Below are 22,867 nucleotides of genomic sequence, written 5' to 3' on the forward strand. Positions count from 1 at the left end.
ATGACTTCTGTCTGCTACTGAAGCCAACGAACTGTTTGGTTTTTGTGACATACTGCATTGGTATCGCTTTACTCCTTAAACTAACTGCATCTTCTTCATCTGCAAATCATCACATACATGCTGAAAGCCTCCTCTGTGCGCCCACAGAGGGAAACGCTGAGGCGCACTGGCTCGGCTTGCAGGACTATACATTAATCTTTCAAGTGCATTTGCTGCTGACAGGCATGTAGAATCGGAGACAGGTTGACAGACTGCTTTAGTTTGCTGCACGGGAGCAAGGGTTCAGTCCCCAAATTACAGTTTAATATTTAAGAGTGAACACAAGAAGTAAAATGCTTTGACTTCCTCGGGTCTCCACGCTTGATTTTTTTTAAAAATTCTGCCAGTATGGACTAAGTGGGATTTGACCAAACCTGTGGTGGAAAGTACATTTACTCAATAGCTGTGCTGAGGTTTAAAGTGGAGGTACTTGTACTTTACTTATGCTTCACTTATTATCCAACATTTCAAAGGGAAATGTACCTTTGTTTCAACATTGATGGGAACACATGAAATAGGGGTTTGGGGGTCTTCTCTCTGCCAGAAAATTTTGGGCATCAAAACATTTTATTTCCCGCAACTTTCATGTTTTCATTACTGGGGGGGACTAATGCACATGTTCTAAATACTGAGGGGGATGTGCCCTGCGACCACACCGTGATTTACTGTCACTGTTTGTACACACTGTCACTATTTATACCATGTTACCCGACTTTCCAGTCTTAATTCGTGACTTCTTTTCTCCTAAATTACAATTTTAATCTCGTAATACTCTGTAGATTTACGATTTTATTCTCGTAGATTATGACTTCATTCTCGTAGATTAATGATTTTATTCTCAGATTTATAACTTTATTCTCGTAGATCTATGACTTTATTCTCATAGACCTCTGACTTTATTCTCGTAGATTAACGATTTTATTCTCGTAGATTTATGACTTCATTCTCGTAGATTAATGATTTTATTCTCAGATTTATAACTTTATTCTCGTAGATCTATAACTTTATTCTCATAGACCTATGACTTTATTCTTGTAGATTAACGATTTTATTCTTGTAAATTTATGACTTCATTCTCGTAGATTAATGATTTTATTCTCAGATTTATAACTTTATTCTCGTAGATCTATAACTTTATTCTCGTAGATCTATGACTTTATTCTCGTAGACCTATGACTTTATTCTTGTAGATTAACGATTTTATTCTTGTAAATTTATGACTTCATTCTCGTAGATTAATGATTTTATTCTCAGATTTATAACTTTATTCTCGTAGATCTATGACTTTATTCTCATAGACCTATGACTTTATTCTCATAGACCTATGACTTTATTCTTATAGACCTATGACTTTATTCTCGTAGATTAACGATTTTATTCTCGTAGATTTGACTTCATTCTCGTAGATTAATGATTTTATTCTCAGATTTATAACTTTTTTCTCATAGACCTAAGTTAATAGGTATGTATAGGCAGGTAATAAATTATCTATGGATAAGCACCCCATATAACCCCACATCAAAAAACCTGAACCACCCCTTTAAGTGAAAATTGCTAATACTTACTTTGAACACGTCTTACAACTGTCACTGTGGTACTGCTACTTGTAATTAACAGATCTGAGTTAACTCTTCACCACTTAAACCACATCAACAGAAATGGTAAGATCAAGGTTTGTTAACAGGACATCCAGGGCCTCCCGGCAGACTCCACATGCAGCCACATGCTGTTTACTTGCTCCACGTTTAAGCTTCACTGCACAATCTCTAAAACTTTAGGCATCAGGTCAGATGGAAACGTAGCCTTTCTGACGCTATTTTTAGGTTTCAAATATTAATCCTGGAGAGGCTTACATGCATTTATGACCTTTTCATAATACTGAATGCTAAAGACTGATTTAGAGTGACAGCAGTGTTCACATCTAGGTCAACCAATATTTGCCCGACTGGGATTTATCATCAATGAATTTCAGATACCTGCGTATAAATTCACTGTAGTTCACCTTATGTTCCCTGAATGCCGCAATCCAAGCAGACTGAACGCCTTAAATGTTAACACCTGCAGCTATTCACAGTGCATGGCAGCAGCAGTGCAGTCACGGCAATTAACCACATATTTTTCCATAAAATCACGTGTGCATAGTGTTGAGTTTAATTAATGTCTCTCTGTTGAACTGTTTCTGACAGAAAGGTCACTTGTTACTTAGTTTCCTTGCAGCACACCATGGACAGCACTAGTTTCACCTTGTGCCTGCACAGTGGGGCCTACTGTCTTAATTAACACTAACTGGAGCTGAGCTGTTTGGCATCACCTGAGCTGGGCATGATTGGTCGAACAAATTACATGAGCAGCGTTGAGTATAAACCCTTGGATCAGTCACAGTAGATATGTCTCTCAGAGCACTGGGCTGTATCTGAAAATATTTTGACTGATCATTAACAGAGAATCATGGCTACAAACACAGCGATGTCTTGGTGGAAAATAACTGCTCTTTGTGGCACTGTTTGGTGGAAAAAACAGCCAGGTTTGGTGCCTAAAAGCTGCAAAAAAAAACTGCAGCATTAACTCACAAAGAAACCAGTTCTGTTGTGTGTTGGTCTTGAACACTGCTCTGCAGCGAGGCAGGTGTCTCGCCTCAGTGTCACACCATCCACCAACCCCTCATAAAAACTCAGAGAATATCAGAGAATATCTATGCCACTTTAGAAACATAAATATGATGCAAACTGAAATAACTGCCTAATTTTAGCATAAAAAATGGACACCTGTCATGGTTCAACCCACTATCTTTTATTAAATACAACATATTTGTGACATGTAGGAGATTTACAACATGGAAAGCATTCACTTGGCGCCTTCATCAAGCTTGGGCTCTGGAAAATAAAGACAGAAAAGAAAAATTAGTGATAGTAGCTGGTGAGCTGAGACAAACTGCAGCTGTACAGCATGTTTAAACAACTTGAGATTTGAAATCCAGCAACTAGCCAGAGATCAAAAATAAAAGCTCCCAGAACCATTTTCAAACACAACGAGAAAACTGTCTCGTTTGATAAATGTCACTGCCAGTGTGCTATACATAGACACAGACAAAACCCCGAATCACAGCGCGTCTTTCTTGTGGCAGAGGGAATAAATATTTATGAGGAGGAACTGTTAAATGGTGCGAAAGCAGAGAAATCTTTGAAAGTAACGTCATTAAAAACAGTCATGCTGTTCTAAGCACATCTAATTGTCATTCCAGTGCTGTTGCTGATCTGAAGTCGGGGCTTTTCTGTGGCAGAGGACAGATGTGAATGCAAACGCTCTTGTTTGGATCAGTCTGGACTACAACAATTACGATGTGCTGTCTGGGTCAATTTGTCCTTCGACAGCTCCTCTGCACATCAGGTCACTGGCCTGGAGAAAAATGACCTAACTAACAATGTGTCTTCTGAGCACATGGTCTCAGTATAGATGTAATTTTAGCTGATTATACTGATGACAGGACACAATTAGGGCAGGAGACGAACACACAATGCAGACACAAGACCAAACTGACCTGAGAATTTAACATCAGGGAACTTGGTGAGGTCTCCTCCACCGTATAGCCTCTGCAGCTTGGATACTTCTTCAGACAGGTTCTTCTGATACGCAGGTCCTGCATCCACAATGCCACCTGAGGTCCTGGGAGAGATGATGTGGAGGAGATGCCATTTAATACAAAGTAAGCATGGGGGGAACTATTGATGTGATAAGTGCTGTGCATTATCTACTGACTGGCTCTTGGTGTTGTAGTCCCGGATCTTGTCCAGGAACAGCTTCTGGACCGGGTCGAGCTCCTTGGCCCGGTTGAAGAGCACAGCAGAGAGGCCGATGTTCCTGCGCAGGGTCAGGCTCACGGCGGAGCGCAGCAGGGAGGACAGCTGGAATAACCGGTGAAGTGCCATCTGACGGGACAACATGGCTCGGGTTATGTTATTATCAGGACATCAGGCTGTGATTCTGTCTCTGTATCATCCTGTCAAAAACGTGCTTTGAACGTGACACAGTCCGTCCCCACTACGTTACACAGAAAAACTGGGGCAACTGAAGTTAGCTTAAGTTAGCTTAATGACATTGAGTTAGCCACATGCTAAACACGTCTGACAGTATAAGCAACGTCGGGAAGACTAACTTACATGTCGCCTTCCATTAGTTAAGTCACAACGACGCCATATAATGTCGCTTTCTATCTGTCTTACTGCGAAATGTTAACTTCATTCACCTAGCATAACAACTGCTAAGGCTTACATGCTAATGTAGCTTGTAGCTAACGCGACGCAGCTTTGAAAAACTGCTCTTCTGTCGTCTATTGCCGCGCAGCTCGTGCGAACAAGGCACGCGCTCAATATATTAACGTTTGTTTATGAGTATGTGCAGTAATGACAGATATAATATGGTTCAGTGTTTGGCAGCGTGTCTTATAAGCCGCAGTACTCACCTTGGGTTTGACACTTTAGAGTACAAGATCCAAATGTGGAGGACCGCGGTGGATTGTGGGAATGTTGTGATGAAGTGAGGCGTTCGCGGGCGTCAAAATGGCGCCCGCTGTGCGCAGCGCTGCGCATATTTAAGTTGACCTCACATGACCACTGTAGCATCAGTGAATAAATGTTGTTTAGCTGCGGTATTGTTTTTTATTTATTTTTCCATTTTATTTCTTCTTCTTCTTCTTAACAGATGGTGTACACTCAGTGTTACATTCGTATTTTATTAACCCCTGGAACACTGATTATATGTATAATAATAATAATAATAATAATCACATACACACGTAGCTTTACCAATATAGCTAATTTTATTTTTTATGGCATGCTATTTGATAATTTACAACATTTTTACGACATAATATGATGAACTTGAAAAAGTATGTATAAGTAGTAGCCTTTCATATGTGTGAAGGCATAAACTTAAAGACTGTTATTTTCTTCGCATTCTTTTGCAATGATATAATTATGTAATATTACGCTATTTAAGTAGCACGCAAAAAAGAGGCTGTGGTGGGACGATTAATTTAATAGGTGTTGGGACCTAAACTTCCGGTGTCGTAGATGAAATTAGTGTCACCGTGCAGGTGCGCGTCCTGTGTTTTTCCCTTTGTTTGACCACAGAGACGCCATTGGTATGTATATCTGTATACGTTTGACACTAGTGCAAGTAAGACAGGTTTACAACTAGCGTGCGAGCCGCGGCGTGTAGGTTCATTCATTCATTCATCCACCTAGTTTAAGACGCCGCTGCATGTAGATATAGGAATTTCATTTCATTCACACAATGTGGCGTTGATTTCAAAGTTGATTGTTTGACTTGACTTCGGAAATTATATTTAGTATAGTGTGTGTGTTTATGAAAACAAAGTCATCATTTATGATTGTTCATGGAAGTATTTGATTTATTGAGTGAGTAATTCGTTAATGGGCCTTATGATTATCACTTGCAAGTACTTGTTAATCTTGTTTGGAATTAAAAGAGTAAAAATTATTTAATGATTATTGCAAATATCATTTAAAAGGAATATGAATATTATCTAATAGCACTGCTATTTAAAAAACACATTGAGTAAGTATGTGGTATAGCATGGAATTGATTATGTTAACAATAGTATTTGACATGTAAAATATATTTTGATTTAATCATTAATAATTTGATTAAAATTCAGTGGTGGTTTATGTTATTGAAGACATGAATGTGTTGATTAAACTGACTGACATGATTTATTTTCTGTCTTTGAAGTTATCAACCCAATGCTGATCGTTTCAATCTAGAAGAAACTGAGTGGAGTTGTCCTGGGTCCTCTGTTGTTTTCTATGCCTGGTCGAGTTCAGGGCCTGAGGCTGAAAACAATCATTAACTCGACAGTATATAATAAAAATGTGATTAAAAAAAGTCATAGTATAGTGTCATTAAATGTGATAAAAAGTCATAGTATAGTATGTCATAAAAATGTGATAAAAAGTCATAGTATAGTGTGTCATTAAATGTGATAAAAAGTCATAGTATAGTGTGTCATAAAAATGTGATAAAAAGTCATAGTATAGTGTGTCATAAAAATGTGATAAAAAGTCATAGTATAGTGTGTCATAAAAATGTGATAAAAAGTCATAGTATAGTGTCATTAAATGTGATAAAAAGTCATAGTATAGTGTGTCATTAAATGTGATAAAAAGTCATAGTATAGTGTCATTAAATGTGATAAAAAGTCATAGTATAGTGTCATTAAATGTGATAAAAAGTCATAGTATAGTATGTCATTAAATGTGATAAAAAGTCATAGTATAGTGTGTCATTAAATGTGATAAAAAGTCATAGTATAGTATGTCATTAAATGTGATAAAAAGTCATAGTATAGTGTCATTAAATGTGATAAAAAGTCATAGTATAGTGTCATTAAATGTGATAAAAAGTCATAGTATAGTGTGTCATAAAAATGTGATAAAAAGTCATAGTATAGTGTCATTAAATGTGATAAAAAGTCATAGTATAGTGTCATTAAATGTGATAAAAAGTCATAGTATAGTATGTCATAAAAATGTGATAAAAAGTCATAGTATAGTATGTTATTAAATGTGATAAAAAGTCATAGTATAGTGTCATTAAATGTGATAAAAAGTCATAGTATAGTATGTCATAAAAATGTGATAAAAAGTCATAGTATAGTGTGTCATAAAAATGTGATAAAAAGTCATAGTATAGTGTGTCATAAAAATGTGATAAAAAGTCATAGTATAGTGTCATTAAATGTGATAAAAAGTCATAGTATAGTATGTCATTAAATGTGATAAAAAGTCATAGTATAGTGTGTCATTAAATGTGATAAAAAGTCATAGTATAGTGTCATTAAATGTGATAAAAAGTCATAGTATAGTGTGTCATTAAATGTGATATCAAGTCATAGTATAGTATGTCATTAAATGTGATAAAAAGTCATAGTATAGTGTGTCATTGAATGTGATAAAAAGTCATAGTATAGTGTGTCATTGAATGTGATAAAAAGTCATAGTATAGTGTGTCATTGAATGTGATAAAAAGTCATAGTATAGTGTGTCATAAAAATGTGATAAGTCATAGTATAGTGTCATTAAATGTGATAAAAAGTCATAGTATAGTGTGTCATAAAAATGTGATAAAAAGTCATAGTATAGTGTGTCATAAAAATGTGATAAAAAGTCATAGTATAGTGTGTCATAAAAATGTGATAAAAAGTCAAAGTATAGTGTGTCATTGAATGTGATAAAAAGTCACAGTATAGTGTTATGGTGTAAAACTAGAAATTCCTCATTGGAGGGGATATCTGGATATTGCTGGAGTTTCTTAAAGCGTCTGAGGTGGAACAGTATGCAAAACCCAGGTCAGGCCGACAGTGACGTGGACACCATGGTACTTGAAGCTATCCACCCTCTACACTGAGGACCTGTTGACATTAAGGTCCCTGCTTCTTCCCAGAGTCAACTATCTAAGTCCAAACCAGATAACTGGTGAAGGTGAACTTTTTTTCTGGATTAGATTGATCACAGTCAACACTCAGAGAAAAGACAGAAAAGCTGTCTAATTCTATGGCTCACAGTGTTACAGGACTGTTCAGAGATTCTGATGTTGTGGGTTCAATACTAGTTGATGCTTGGTGAATTTTGCATGCCTTTGTCCAAATTAAGTGTGTGCTTTTTGTCTGTATATTTCCATGTACTGCGTGGACTGCCATGAAATGCAATTCTGGTATTCATGTCCCCCTCAGGACAGGTCAAGATTGAAAACATCCTCATAATGATGATGTTGATAGGTTCATAGAATTTAAGCCTATGTCTTGAAAGCAGAGAGCCAGCCTTCTGACCAGCTGTCTCCAAATAATCCCCCCTGCTAGGACACCTTAACAGCTGACTTTTGAATGCCTTTGACCAAGAGATGTGGTCATGTGTCTCCAGTTCATTAGCTCAGATGAGTAGAAGACAGGTTTGAAGGTCAGAGGATCAGGGTTCAATTCTCAGGTGAACAGGCACTCCCTTTTGCAAGCTGATGTCTGAAGGAGAAAGTTAAAATGTCTAAGAAACACACACAGAGTTTCTCTGGCCTGGTAGCTCAGACTGGAAGAAGACTGGTTGGAAGACCTTAGTTTCAAAGTTCGATCCTAGTCCATGGCAGGTGAATTTTAAAGGCCACTGTCCAGAGGAGAGAGTGAAAGGCTCCGTGAAACACAATAGAAGCATGAGGTGGAATAGCTCAGGCTGTTAAAGCACTGCTTGGGTATTCTGAAATCAGAGGTTCGATCTTTATCCAGAAAAGGTGATATGTGTAGAAGCAGGATAACTCAGTGGTTTAGGCAACTGACCTTAGTGTGGGAGACTGGTGTTCAAATCTGGTCAAGTTGATGGTTTATCCGTGGCAGGAGAATTTATAAAGTCCAACACCCAAATGAAAAGGTTAAATGCGCCCGGAAAAAAGGTGATATGTGTAGCAGCAGGATAACTCAGTGGTTAAGGCAACTGACCTTAGTGTGGGAGACTGGGGTTCAAATCTGGGCAGGTTGATGGTTTGATCCTTATCCAGGAGAGGTGAATTTTAAAGTCCAACGCCCAAATAAAAAGGCTAAATGCGCCCGGAGAAAAGGCCATTTGTGTAGACAGGATAGCTCAGTGTTTAAGGCAACTGGCCTTAGTGCAGGAGACTGGGGTTCAAATCTCCTCAGGCTGATGGTTTGATCCTTATCCAGGGCAGGTGAATTTATAAAGTCCAACGCCCAAATGAAAAGGATAAATGCGCCCGGAGAAAAGGTGAAATGTGTAGCAGCAGGATAGCTCAGTGGGTAAGACTACTGGCCTTAGCGTGGGAGACTGGGGTTCAAATCTGATGCTACCATATGCACGTCATGGCACGGCATGGGGGAGCCAGGACGCCGGGAAAAGTGGGGATGTCGTCATCCCCCACAATGAGTAAATGGTTAATGCACACTTCACTATAAAAACTTTAACAGTAACCTAATAAACTATTGAAATCTACATCTAGGACAAACAGGAGGGCAGGATGGTTGGATAGATAGGAAGGTGTAATAAGATAGATAGAAAGGAAGGTAGCTAGGCCTAGGATAGGAAGGTGTAATAGGATGGATAGATAGGAAGGTAGCTAGGCCTAGGATAGGATAGGAAGGTGTAATAGGATGGATAGATAGGAAGGTAGCTAGGCCTAGGATAGGATAGGAAGGTGTAATTGGATGGATGGATGGATGGATGGATAGAAAGGAAGGTAAGCTAGGCCGAGGATAGGATAGGAAGGTGTAATTGGATGGAAAGGAAGGTAAGCTTTTTTTTTTAAGATGTTGAAGAAACACAGATGCTGCAATGTTGTACTTAATGTTCATTTTCTTAAACACATTTTAAAAAAATATTAACCTACCTCTCACACTATCCTATCCTTACACTATCTATCTCTCCTATTACACCTTCCTATCGATCTATCTCACCTTCCTATCCTAGGCTGAGCTACCTTCCTTTCTATCTAACTATCCTATCTATCTACCTACCTACACCTTCCTATCCTAGGCTGAGCTACCTTCCTTTCTATCTAACTATCCTATCTATCTACCTACCTACCTACCTACACCTTCCTATCCTAGGCTGAGCTACCTTCCTTTCTATCTAACTATCCTATCTATCTACCTACCTACACCTTCCTATCCTAAGCTGAGCTACCTTCCTTTCTATCTAACTATCCTATCTATCTACCTACACCTTCCTATCCTAGTTACCTTCCTATCCTCGGCCTAGCTACCTTCCTATCTATCTAATTACACCTTCCTGTCCTAGCTACCTTCCTTTCTATCTTTCCATCCTAGCCACCTTCATGCTTTCCTAGATGTAGATTACAATAGTTTATTACTGTTAAAGTTTTTATAGTGAAGTGTGCATTAATCATTTACTCAATGTGGGGGATGATGACATCCCCACTTTTCCCGGCGTCCTGGCTCCCCCATGCCGTGCCATGACGTGCATATGGTAGCATCAGATTTGAACCCCAGTCTCCCACACTAAGGCCAGTAGTCTTACCCACTGAGCTATCCCGCTGCTACACATATCACCTTTTCTCCGGGCGCATTTATCCTTTTCATTTGGGCGTTGGGCTTTATAAATTCACCTGGCCTGGATAAGGATCAAACCATCAGCCTAAGGAGGTTTGAACCCCAGTCTCCCACACTAAGGTTAGTTGCCTTAACCACTGAGCTATCCTGCTGCTACACATATCACCTCTTCTCCGGGCGCATTTAACCTTTTCATTTGGGCGTTGGACTTTATAAATTCACCTGGCCTGGATAAGGATCAAAACATCAACCTGAGGAGATTTGATCCCCAGTCTGCTGCACTAAGGTCAGTTGCCTTAACCACTGAGTTATCCTGCTGTTGAACATACACCTTTTCTCTGGGCGCAATTAACCTTTTCATTTGGACATTGGACTTTAAAATTCACCTGCCCTGGATAGACAGATACATAGATAGATAGATAGATAGATAGATACACAGATACACATGGCCCTCCTCAACATAATGCAGAAACAGATTAAAAAAGAGCCATCAATGCACAGAAGCAAACTCTGATTTAAAGACATACCATACTATGAGTTTTTTCAACATACTGTACGCTTCACTGTGTGTCACAGAGCTTTCAGCTCTCTCCTCTGGACAGCAGCCTTTAAAAAATTCACCTGCGCCAGATAAGGATCAAACATTCATCCTCTGGATTCCCAAGTAGTACTGTAACAGCCTGAGCTATTCCAGCTCACACTTCTATTGTGTTTCACGGAGCCTTTCATTCTCTCCTCTGGACAGCGGCCTTTAAAATTCAGCTGCCCTGGACGAGAATTGAACATTAAACCTAAGGACTTTGAACCGGTCCTCTAACTGCCTGAGCCACCAGGCCAGAGACGCTTTAGCTGTGCTCCTTACAACTTTTGACTTTCTCCTTCAGACATCAGATTGAGAATTGAACGCTGATCCTTTAACATTCAAACCAGTCCGTTACCTCGCTGAACGAACGAATTGGAGACACTGGAGTGCGCCCCCTTGAAGATTCTCTCTTGCTTCCTTAGACAAGAATTACAAAAATAAACAAAGATAGTCCAGCTATAACTAATTTTAAAAAATTCATAGTATATGTCGAAAAAGGTTGTTGAGGGCCGTGCATCTATCTATCTATCTATCTATCTATCTATCTATCTATCTATCTATCTATCTATCTATCGCCACTATACGATGACTTTTTTGCTTGTTTCCTGTCTGACACTGACCTCTGACCCCCTTATATGAAGGGAAGGAAAATAAAATGCATAAAGAGGAAGGATGCAGGAAGAAACCAGGTGTGCATCAAACATGATAAAAATAATAAAAATAAAAACACAGACACGGCATCTGTATGTACATTCAAAACTTTATTATGGAATACAGTGTAGAAAGCGTTTCCCAGTCAATGCAAATGGCCTGCACAATATTACACAGTGGAAAACAAAACCAATATATAACCCACAGAAAAAAAAGATAGAAAGAAAATCCTGCTTCCTCTTCTACTCTACTGCCCTCTGTTGGGCTTCTAATGAGCACACTCTGAAAACCAAGGACCCACCCCACTGCAGCCTCCATATCGACACCACTTCCTCACAGATCTTCCTCGCCATTAACAGAGTGAGAGGTCACACTGTATTTCTTTCAGTGTTTTGAGATGGTGACAAACCTTTAACATGAGCTGACTGTATGAAGATGAACGGGAGATTCTTGCCTTTCGACGCCGAGACTAATATTTCATCCCTGCCTGTCAGCTCTCTCAATGGTGAACGCCTATCATCTATACACAGGCGACGGTGCTCTGCCTCTGAGGAGTCAAGTGTGCGTTGATGGCAGAGAGGTGAGCAGCATGCCTGAAGGGAAGGGAAGGCGAGGGAGGGAGGGGAAGGGAGGTGCTGGGGAGTGAAAATCCATTATATATACAGGCTGCCTGCCTGGCTGGCTGTCCATCCGGAACTGCAAGTCATTTCCTCTCTACCTCGCCCTCCTTCCTCCTCCTCCTCCTCCTCCTCCTCCTCTCAGCACTTCACTTGTTCTATCTGCAAAATGATTACCAAAAAAAAATAGACGGCGTCGGCTCACGACTGGACGAAACACCAGACTGAAAATGACAAAACACACACACGCAGAGATAATCCTAACCCATCCCCCCGCGCCGGGTTCCCGCTCCCTCTAACCTTCACACCCACAACATGCCCTTTTCAGAACATCACATGAACTGAACAAAAAGTAAAATTAAAAAGGGGTATGATTTGTGAGAGCCCCTACATATAAGGATTTTAACACAATATATTTCAATGACTGAGAACAATATACAAACAGAGATGAAGCCAGCCCCCCTCCTGTAAGCTTCAGGAACGCAGCGTGGTTTAAAAATAATAAAAAGAAACAAGGAACACACTTAAATTCCAAAATCACAGATCTCTTCTTAAATGTGTATTTTACATGATATCAAAGCAGAGCCCGTTCATCTAGATTTATATATATTTTATCATCGTTTGAAGTCACGTGATCACGAGAAGATACTAAATGTACAATCTTGCTAGAATGACAATCTATACGTGAGAAAGGTTCTCGAGAGAGAGCAGCGTTAAGATCTTGGGTTCTTTTTTTTTTTTCTTCTTGTTTTTCCAAATCCCATTGTCATTGTTGTCATGCACTACATAGGAACAGCTAAGACTTCAGCATTACTTCAGTAACATTACACGCAATTTAAAAAAAGGACTTTACATCGGTTGACTTGTTTGTTTGTTTTTTTTCTCCGTTTTCACTCTTTTTTGAAAAACAAAACTGGAAACGAAAAGAGAAAGAAAAAAAAATCGGAAATAAAAACAGCTCGTTCAGAATACATAATTACTACCATCGTCATCGACATGTTCGTTATCACCAGCATCTCCAGATATCCTTAAGAGCCTTGTGTGACGTAGCACAGCCCAGCTGTCGTAAGAATGCGCAAAGAAAAGAGGATGGAGGGAGGGATGGAGGAGTGGGAGGAGGAGGAGGAGGAGGAGGAGGAGGAGGGGGTACTCCAGTGTAGACTGTAGAGTGCAGTAGTGGTGCAGTTTGTGGGGAAACACTGGGCTTCATTTAGAAAAATCAGGATTCAAGCTTGTATTTCATGACAAAAACAAACGTCCGCATGTTGAAGAATGATTTGAGATGATGATTCTGCGACTGATTTTTGTAAATGACGCCCAGGGTCAGCGTGCGCCTACAACCCCACTGATCAGTGGTCAGATATGCCTCACACAACTAAAACCGTCCCACGCCAAAAAAATATACACTGGCCCTGAATCAGTGTGGAGAGAAGACGCTTCCCAAACAGTGGGTTCGTTTCGCTGCACTGGGCGGGGCCTTCCCCCCCCCCGCCATACATCAGCAGGCCCAGATGGAGCAACGTATAAAAACGCCTTTCTTTAATTAAAAGGCATCTTGCTCCGGTAAAGTGAACAAACATGGTGCAAACTCGGCCGCGGTGTCCGCCCAGGCAGGAATGAAAGCTGGCTACAGTCGCTCCGTATGCTTGTGACTGACTATTTCAGTCAAAGATCTAAGCCACACTGCCTCCTGGAGACGTGGGACTAGACGAAGGGAATGGGAGGGGAGGAGAGGAGGGGAGGGGGCGGGGTGCTTGATGTGTGGGAGGAGATGTGTGTGTGTGTGTGTGTGTGTGTGTGTCTTTTTATGTGTGTGTGTGTGTGTTTACATGTGACATTTCAGTTCTGCATCTGCTCAAAGAACTTGTAGGTTGGGTTCTCGTAACCGTTCTGCTGCATCTTGGACAGGTGGCGCTCCTCGGGGGTGACGGCGGCGTCGACCTGGAGGGGAGCCAGGGAGAGGGTTACACACACGCTCATATGGTGTGGACAGTCGACATTTTAAGGCCTTTTTAATGCTTCCTGGATGTGATGTTATTCAGAGTAATTCACAAAAAGGAAGCCACAGCTACGTGTTTTTTAATTTAGCTGCTAATGAAAGTTGAGAAGTGATAAATGAGGATAACTGGAAAAAGGAAACTCTACATTCAAGTCTTTTTCAGACACTTACGTGCTCACCATCCCCCACACACACCACACTGTAGAACAGCTTGCACACACACACACACACACACACACACACACACACACACACACAGGTCAGCTGTTTCCCACCTCGATGACTCCGTGGTGGATGGAGGTGTACTGCTTCTTCCTCAGCATCACCAGGGTGATGACGATCACGGTTGCTATGACGACGCCGCCGACCATCAGCCCGATGATGGCGCCCTTGTTGGAGCCCACATCCTCGGCGAAGAAGACCTGTGGGAGTTGAAGGGCAGATCGCAGTCAGACGACCTGTCAGTGACACGACCAATCACACCTAGCGTGATGGTTTTAATATAGCCGGGGCAGAGACGCTGTCTCTGACCGCGCCGTGGAAACGATGCGTTGTTGCTGACGCTGCTGAGTAATGAGTGTAGTTTCGGCACAGCGGGGCTCAGAGTTAATTGTGCTTTGAGATGGTTTGCATGTTACCTCGCCCAGGGATCCTCTGAGCTCTACTTTTTATCTCCGAAGTGTCTGAATATCAGTGAAGGAGGAAACGTGTGTCATTTGTGTCCATTTTCATCTCCCCAAATCATTCTGCAGTGCCTGCTGTGTGTAATTACACCTGCTCCTCACGTGTACTTCTTTATGTCTCTGTAAAACTGCATCATTACAGAGTCACATTTAGCCTGAACATCACTGCTGGGGGACAAAGAATATGGAAGCCCATTCGAGCCAGTGTGATGAAGTCATTTTAATGAAAAACTTTCTCAAAATAATGACTTAGTATCTTAAGAAAATGAAAAATGTTCATGACATAATAACTCGCTTATCTCAAAATAAAACAAAAATAATGACTTAGCATCGTTTCCAATTATTTTGAGATGCAAAGTCATGGGAAGGTTATTCAGTATTTTGACAAACATAACTTTTTACAGATAAAAGTAAGTTTTTGAGATACTAAGTCATTTTAATAAAGTTATCCTTATTTTGGGAAAAGTTAATCATTATTTTTAGATACCCATTATTTTTATTTTTTTTATTTTTTTTATTTTGAGATACGTCATTATTTTGAGAAAGTTTTTTTTTATTATTATTGAGATACTATATCCCTATTTTGAGATATTACATAATTATTTCAATAAAGTAAATCATTATTTTGAGATACCAGCTAATTATTATTATCTTTATTTTTCTATTTTAATTTTGAGATACAACGTCATTATTCTGAGTTACTAAGTATTTATTTTGAGAAAGCTTTTCATTATTTTAAGATACGTCATTATTTTGAGTTTTTATTTATTATTATTGAGACACTATGTCACTATTTTAAGATAGTCATTCGTTTTTTTAATTATTTTGGGAAATGTAAATCATTATTTTGAGATACCTGCTAATTATTTTTGATATATTTTTTATTTCATTTTGAGATACTAAGTCATTATTTTAAAAGTTATTTAGTATTTTGACATATGCCTTTTTTTTATTATTTTAATAAAATTTCTCATTATTTTGGGAAAAGTAAATGATTACTTTGAGATACCTGCTAATTATTATTTCTTTTTCTTTGAGAAACTAAGACATCATTTTGAGATTCTAAGCAATAATTTTAATAAAGTTTTTAATTATTTGGGGAAAAGAAATCGTTCTTTTGAGATACCAGCTAATTGTTTTTAATAATAATGATAATAATAATTTTTTTATTGTTAATTTGAGATACAACGTCATTAAGTATTTATTTTGAGAAAGATTTTCGTTATTTTAAGTTACAACATCAATATGTTGAGATACACAGACATTATTTTGAGAACGTTTTTTTTAATTATTATTGAGATACTATGTCAGAGATACATTTTTAAAAGATCATCAAGTCATTATTTTGAAATACTTAAAATAATTATTTCAGTTAAGTAAATCATTATTTTGAGATACCTGATGATTATTTTTATTCTGTATTATACTTATTTTGAGATACAACATCATTATTCTGAGTTACTAAGTATTTATTTTGAGAAGATTTTATTAGTATTGAGATACTAAATCATTATTTTTGAGAACGTTTTCATCATTTTCAAATACAATTTTGAGAAAGTTTCTTTTTATTTTTAAATACTAACTTATCATTTTTGAGATCATTTTTAATTATTTTGAGAAAATTTTCAATAAAATGATTTACAGGATCTTTTTTTCTTAACACTGGCGAAAATTGTCTTCCATACAATGCAAAGACGCTGTACATTAAGGACACGTAGACATTACGGACTGGACTGTGGAATGGGCACATTTATTTTCATTTAATTTGATTTTTAATTTCTATTTATGCAATTATTTTAATTTATTTTATTTTATGTCTATTTTAACACCACTGTGTTGTTGTCGACAGCTGAATTTCTATTCTGTCCTATCAGGTGCTTTTTAAGTATAATTTCCTGGTGGAGACATTAATCCAGGCCGTCAGGTGATGTACAGAAAAACACAGCACAACATGAAGCAACACTGATGCAGTATGACTCAGCTCCAACACAATACTAAGACACGTGATTAAAAAACACAAATGCCTCAGCCTCTCTGTCACAGATCAGGCTGCTTTGTGGAGCTCAGTTTTCACGCAGAACCCAAAATAAATAGACGCAAACGGTGTCTTCAGAGGGGAGAAAAACAAGTCCTGATTATCTACCTGGGCTGACACAGGCGGGGATAATGGGACAGAAGCCTCGGCGCTAACTTCGCACCGCCACTAAACTGCAGATAATCTAACGGAAACACATCTTGACATCTCATCGCTGCTACCCGTGCTTGTGTCAAACGCTGCGGCGAGTGGGGACTTAATTTCGGGCTGCTGAGCCTCTGTCTGAATAATCCTGCAGAGCGCTGATTGGGGTTACGGCGAATATCAAATTAAGGCGTTGACTCAAGGAGGCAGTCTGACACACTGACTGCTCATTGTGAATGCAAGAAATGTGATATGTAATAAAATGTAGGGATTAAGAGATTAAAGTCTTTAGGTGAGAGGAATAAGGTGCGCGGATTTGGGTTTGACTGAGGATGGATTGAGGTTTTTGTGCAGGTATTACAATACTGGATGAGATTAATGAATGAATGCACAATCGGGTTAGCGCATAATATGTCCAGGAGTGTTCTTACACATATAGACGCAACAACTCTGATCAAAGGACAGTGGGTTTTACACAGTGTGACGCATTATCGCGGTTGTCTCCATGGACACCTGTCTCCATGGTGACAACCTTGGGAGTTTACCATGAGGACAAAGCGGAGACATGGATCTGACAGTGTGTGTGTGTACTTATGGAAAAGAGAGGGCAGCGTGCCAGCTTGAGTGTGTCGGTAAATACATTTCACGTGTGTTGTATCTGCCGCTCTGGTTATTAATGAGTCTGCGTGTATAAATGGATCTGTGAATATCAAATCAGTCTGCGTGTGTGTGTTTGTTTACCAGTTTCTGGTGGTGAACTTCATATTCAGTGCTCTGTCTGTCCTCCGTCTCCATCCGCAGCTCGGGAATAGCCTCCATCTTCATTCCAGTCACTGGCAAGGGAAGGAAAAGTACTATCTATTATGGATGGTGACACTCAGCTGCTTTCTCCTGCTCACACACACATACACACACTTGCTGAGATCAAACTCACTCGCTAAAGCGGGAAGGACAGCCGAGTGTTGGGTGTAACGGCAGGATGAATTGAATGCAGCACGTATATAGGGCTGCGTATACAGTATGGTACACATAGTCCCTGCAGCTGCATCACAAATCTCCTGACAGCCACAGCTGGTGCTTTAATGGAGGTCAAGTGGAGCTTGCTGTGCGCAAATAATGGCTGAGGGAAGGAGAGACGGTGGAAAAATACTGTCCTGACTTTACTTTGAGCCTCGACTTCAGAACTGTCCTGTGACGTACTTTAAGAGGTGACGTTGCCTCACTTGAACACATAGGTCGTGTTAGCCTGGAGGCTGCGAAAGGCAATGTAGATACATTCTCTACAGTGTGTGTTCCCATGGCAACCATTGCAAGCAAACCAGATGACATCATATACTGCTAAATGTTATGTTAGGACCACTTTTAAATCTGGCACCTTTTCTTTTAGGTATTAAATTAAAAGGGCTCTATGAAATTCTGAGCTAGCAGCTAGCAGCTAACAGTGCTAACTCCATAAATAGCACTAAACAACAATGCTAACAGAGCTAACAATGTTAACCAAGGGAAAATGGAGGGTGGGTGCTATGCTTCTGCACTGCCACTGTCCTGTTATCAGTGCTAACCACCATATGAGCCCATGTTTTAACTTTTCACTGGCGGTGGTTTGTCTCAACTTTCGCTAGCTTGACTAGCTGTAGATTTGAAATCCAAAAAAGGAAAAGTCTCGGAGGATAATAGAGAATCTATGGGCGCATTCACACTAGGACAGTCCAGGAGACTCGGTTTGATCGTGTGGGGAATGCCGAAAAAATTTCACACCTTCATTTGGTTTGGTTCACTTTCACACTGCACTTTTTAAAGTGGACCAAACCGCCTGGACAACGTCACGCAGTTACAACAGCTGCTTGTTTGGGGGCGGTATTGCCCGAAATGACCACTGACCAGGAAGAAAAAAAGCGCTTGGAAGAAGAAAACCCGGCTCATCGATTGGCCATCTTTGGTTCACTTCCTTTCTTTGGTTCGCTGGATAGTCCGTTTGCATTTCCCACTGTAAGTGAACCGCACCAGGGTTCACTTGCAAGTGAACCAAGAACCCCAGTTTTCAAGCGGACCAGGGTTCGCTTGTTTGGTGTTCGAATGAGTGTTCACACCACTCCAAACGAACCGAACTATCCGTGGAAGCGGACCAGGGCTCGTTTAAAGCGGACCAAATAGCGCGTGGACAGAGTCGATCTGCGGCGTAGTTCTTGTGTTTCCAATACACGGGGCACAGGGGCACCTCACTCCAGCTCCCAGTCCATGCTCCATGCTTGAACTGGTAACCTCTGGTTCCCAATCCTAAGTGCCTAACACTGAGCTACTGCCACATTCCCACAACAAACAGATTACCACACACACGGAGGCAGTGCTCAGGATGCCATTACTCTTTCCATAGCATGCAGTGATTTGCTGCTGTATTAATGCTCGGAATGTTGCACACAGAACCTTTAATGTCATTATTAATGATTAATAAATGATTGACTAATTCTTTATGGAGCAGTTATCAGCCACTTTTAAGAGCAATATGGGTTGCCAGATTGTGAAAAACACCTTTTGCTAAGGCTCTAGTCACTAATTAACGGGAGATGAGTCATCAATTTAGCAGTTAAACGTGCTAATAAAGTCATTTATCACTTCATTATGAGCCATCAGCTGAAGTTAGTAAGTCATCGGCAATTATGAACTGAGGTTTTTCACAGCCTGGCAACTCAAGAGTTCTTATATGTGGTTTATAAGTGCTCTATAAAGCACCAGTGAAAGATTTATTCACTACTAATTCATCTTGATTTTTAAAATCACATTATTGGGATAACTTTTAGGACAATAGTACCAACCTGGCCGTGTGGGAATGCCTCTGTCGAGACTGGGGCGAGAGTCCACTGGTTCAACTACAGAGAGGAAAAAATTTATATTGTTTTGTAATACAACATTTTTCCATTCTTAACAATCCTACAAAGCCCGGTGATTCACTAAGTAAGTACCTTGGTTCTCAGTGTTGGGCTGGTTGAAGCTCTCAGGGTGGATGAATCCGACTCCCCCCATGCCCAGTGTGTCCTCCTGAGGCAACAGGTCGGTCTGGCCGTCTCCCAGCTCCTGGTCGGGCATCAGGGCGTCGTTGCCGTAGCTCACCCTCACGTCCGTCTGCAGGTTGGCCAGCTGCTGGGCCATCTCCGCCTGCTCCCTCTGCAGAAGCTCTGGATGGAGGAAGGAGAGGTTTATATTTAAGTTTATATATCTGCTTTAAGAAAATGTTTTCCCATGCAATGACCCCACAAATGTGTCTCGGCCTCCAAGAAATATTGTTATAGACCTGGTGCTTTTTCCTCTGTCTATGTTTGCTCCTCTGTGTGTGTGTGTGTGTGTGTGTGTGTGTGTGTTTTGCCGAGCAGTACAGACTGTGACAGTCTCCGAGACAGAGACACAGATGGCTGCGTGACGCACGCAACTCCAATAAACCCAAAAACCCACAGAAACCTAGTGAACGCAGGGGCGGGGAGTGAGGGAGGGAGGGAGGGGAAAGGGGATTTATCTTCCTGGCAAACAGTTTCATTTGACTCTGAACAGAAGAATTAGGCTAAATCGCTGCTGTGCCCTTATCAACACAACAAAACACAACTGAATTTGGGGTAGAATTTGGAGCATTCAATCTCTCTGTTACATGTCGTACAATCAGGACAGGGCATTTTCTACTGTATCTTTCTCACGCCAAGGTCAGCTCAGTTTGAGTTACCAATAGTGCCAGATAAACGTAATGTTTCAGTGTATTAAAGGGGAAGTTTGGATTTTTTTGAAGTGGGGTTGTATGAGGTATTTACCCTTAGCCAGTGTATTACCTACAGTAGATGTCAGTTTGGAGAAGCAGGCTGGAGTCAAGACACAGAAGCTAAGTAATATACTGCTGTGGATGGGGGCCAGCAACAAAACCAAATTCCATCTTTAAAAACCCACATCCGTTTAAGTGTACGCCTTATTTAGAGTATTTCCACTGCTTTACCTTGATGTCAGACCCTGATTTCTGAAAGGAAAATGAAGCCATTACATTGTTCTCTTCACAGCCAGACTCCATTGAGAAAACCATTAATTTAACATCACTGAACACAGGAGCTGCTGGTGTACCGCTGCCTCCAGTAGATAGTTAGTTTGTGTTACTGGGTGACTTTCGGTTAGTTCGGATTCACCAAAGTCACACAATAACACAAAATAACTAACTGATCGAAGCAGCAGTCAACCAGCAGCTCCTGTGTTCAGGGAGCTAAAATGACTCTTTTTGTCAATGGAGTCTGGTGGCTTGACAAGAAGCAAAGATGGAAAAGGTAAAGCAGTGAAAATACTCTCAATATAGCGCACACTTAAATTAATATAGATTTTAAAGGTTGGACTTTGTTTTTTTGGTTGGCTAAAATAGATTTTGCTGTTGCCCCCTCCACAGCCGTCAAATGCTTAACTTCCATGTTGGCACTCCTGCTGCTCAACAATCTACAGTACAACTTCAAAAAATCCAAACTCTCCCTTTAAGTTTCAAGATGTCACACTCACCAACTTGGTCCTGGATGTCATCAGCCACACCTGGCACCTTGTAGAGAAGTCCCAGAGACTGGTTCATACGCTCCTCAATGACACGCAGGTGGGTCAGCACCTATTACAGATGTGCAAATACATATAAAACTGCGTGAGCTTCTTGAGAAAAAAAAAGCACAATATATTTAGTTAAGTGACACTATGGATTCATTTACGAGTAAAATGATGGTGCTACCTGAGGTCTGATCTGCGCAGCCTTCTTGGGATCCACCATGCGGACGTGTTCGAAGTGTTTGAGGGTGTGCTGCCTGTCCTTCTGCTCGGCACGCACGTACTTCTTCAACAGGCTGAAGACGTGGCGAGGCTACAAAGACAATGACAGATGGTTAAGAGCAGAGGAAGGACAGGCTGATCAAAGACAAACCTTTGTTCTTGCAACCAAAACTAAAGCTCAAAGGGTGTAAAACATAATGTTGTTGTTTTCTTTCAATTGTGATCTACAAATCAGAATATCATAAAGGTAATCAGTATGAGATATGCCTTTAAATCATTTAAACTTTTAGGGAGTTGAGGAAAAACTGATTTTATAGGCTGTATCCAGTGCATTTATCTGATTCTACAAAGCATACACTGTATAAAGGGCTTCATTTTTAGTGTAGTGATAAAACAGAAGCAAAGGACAAACAAAACAAAACACTAACAGGAGAATTATTCCTGTTTTACAGAAGGTCAGACTCAAGGAAAATATCTCACTTCAAATAAAAAAGGAGCAAGAAATATCTTGATGAATAGCCGAGAATCTTAAAAGCAACAACAAGGAGGAGGGAACAGGAACAGTAAGCTCTGCGAGAATCTTAAAAAGTACTGTAAATCACAGGCGAAGTGACTTTGATACTGATATCGCTGTCAATCATCTGCACCAGTGACAGGAAAGGAGATCGGCGCTACACATCGTACCCTGGGTGGGTCCTGCTGCAGTGCAGTCAGGTAGCTCTCCAAAGCCAGGCGGCGGCGGTCGTTGAGCAGAGCCTCCACCCGGGCCATGTGGGTCTCCACCAGCTGCTGCCTCTCGCTGGCTGCCTCCTGCTCCAGGGCCTCCACCTTCTCCTGGAAACGCTGCCAACATTGCAACACATAGATAAAAAAGGACGCCAAAAATGTCGGGTGGTTATGTTATATCTCCGGTTTGTACATGTCTTACCTGGATGACGGCCTTCTTGTCAGCACGTGGGAGATTCTTAGCTTCCCTCTCTGCCTCCTCCCACTCTCTCATCACCTGAGTAGAAAAACAAACACAAGAATTACCACCTTGCACTTGTATGCCTCCGCAAACCAGTCTAGTTGCACTTACAATTTATATCCATGTCTGTGAAAACATGAGAGCTTCACACAAGCTTCACACAAGTGTCTCTCCTTCCGTCCCTGAGTTATGACGTTGAGTGAAGCGAGAGAAGTGTTTCAAATACTTAAACATTTGTGACATTTCATATTTGTGTGAAATTTTGTCAGAAGTACCACATAAGTTCTTGATCTTG

General features: G+C 40.4%; 2 protein-coding genes across 5 annotated transcripts in view; both read right to left on the reverse strand.

Annotated features, from left to right (window-relative positions):
* Positions 1-2,807: 2,807 nt before the first annotated feature.
* On the reverse strand, positions 2,808-4,605 carry atp5pf (ATP synthase peripheral stalk subunit F6). 2 transcript variants are annotated; one of them, XM_049570192.1, is made up of 4 exons: positions 4,499-4,605; positions 3,796-3,965; positions 3,578-3,702; positions 2,808-2,912 (listed from the first exon to the last, which is right to left on the reverse strand). In XM_049570192.1, exons 2-4 carry the CDS (start codon positions 3,963-3,965, stop codon positions 2,884-2,886), a joined length of 324 nt encoding a protein of 107 aa, XP_049426149.1. In that variant the 5' UTR covers positions 4,499-4,605; the 3' UTR covers positions 2,808-2,883. The 2 variants fall into 2 exon arrangements, with proteins under 2 accessions (XP_049426149.1, XP_049426150.1); XM_049570193.1 differs by lacking the exon at positions 4,499-4,605 and having other exon boundaries at positions 3,796-3,982.
* A 6,843-nt stretch (positions 4,606-11,448) lies between these two features.
* The window catches only part of appa (amyloid beta (A4) precursor protein a), a 49,534-nt gene continuing 38,115 nt past the window's right edge, over positions 11,449-22,867 (reverse strand). For 2 of the 3 annotated variants that reach the window (XM_049570180.1, XM_049570178.1), the window contains 9 exons: positions 22,534-22,608; positions 22,290-22,448; positions 21,568-21,696; positions 21,351-21,450; positions 19,796-20,008; positions 19,649-19,702; positions 17,577-17,668; positions 14,249-14,395; positions 11,449-13,915 (listed from right to left, as the gene is read on the reverse strand). In XM_049570180.1, coding sequence (XP_049426137.1) covers positions 13,814-13,915; positions 14,249-14,395; positions 17,577-17,668; positions 19,649-19,702; positions 19,796-20,008; positions 21,351-21,450; positions 21,568-21,696; positions 22,290-22,448; positions 22,534-22,608 — 1,071 coding nt within the window. In that variant the 3' untranslated portion in view covers positions 11,449-13,813. The remainder of the gene's footprint in view (positions 13,916-14,248; positions 14,396-17,576; positions 17,669-19,648; positions 19,703-19,795; positions 20,009-21,350; positions 21,451-21,567; positions 21,697-22,289; positions 22,449-22,533; positions 22,609-22,867) is intronic. The other variant, XM_049570179.1, reaches the window with a different exon arrangement.

Source organism: Epinephelus fuscoguttatus, linkage group LG24 (genome assembly GCF_011397635.1).
Source record: "Epinephelus fuscoguttatus linkage group LG24, E.fuscoguttatus.final_Chr_v1".
NCBI classification, from domain to species: domain Eukaryota; kingdom Metazoa; phylum Chordata; class Actinopteri; order Perciformes; family Serranidae; genus Epinephelus; species Epinephelus fuscoguttatus.

Coding starts and splice junctions, on each gene's coding strand:
- atp5pf (XM_049570193.1), bottom strand. CDS start 3,980: ATGTTGTCCCGTCAGATGGCACTTCACCGGTTATTCCAGCTGTCCTCC. Junction 3,703..3,795: donor GACTACAACACCAAGAGCCA/GTCAGTAGATAA, acceptor CATCTCTCCCAG/GACCTCAGGTGGCATTGTGG. Junction 2,913..3,577: donor CCCTGATGTTAAATTCTCAG/GTCAGTTTGGTC, acceptor TTTATTTTCCAG/AGCCCAAGCTTGATGAAGGC.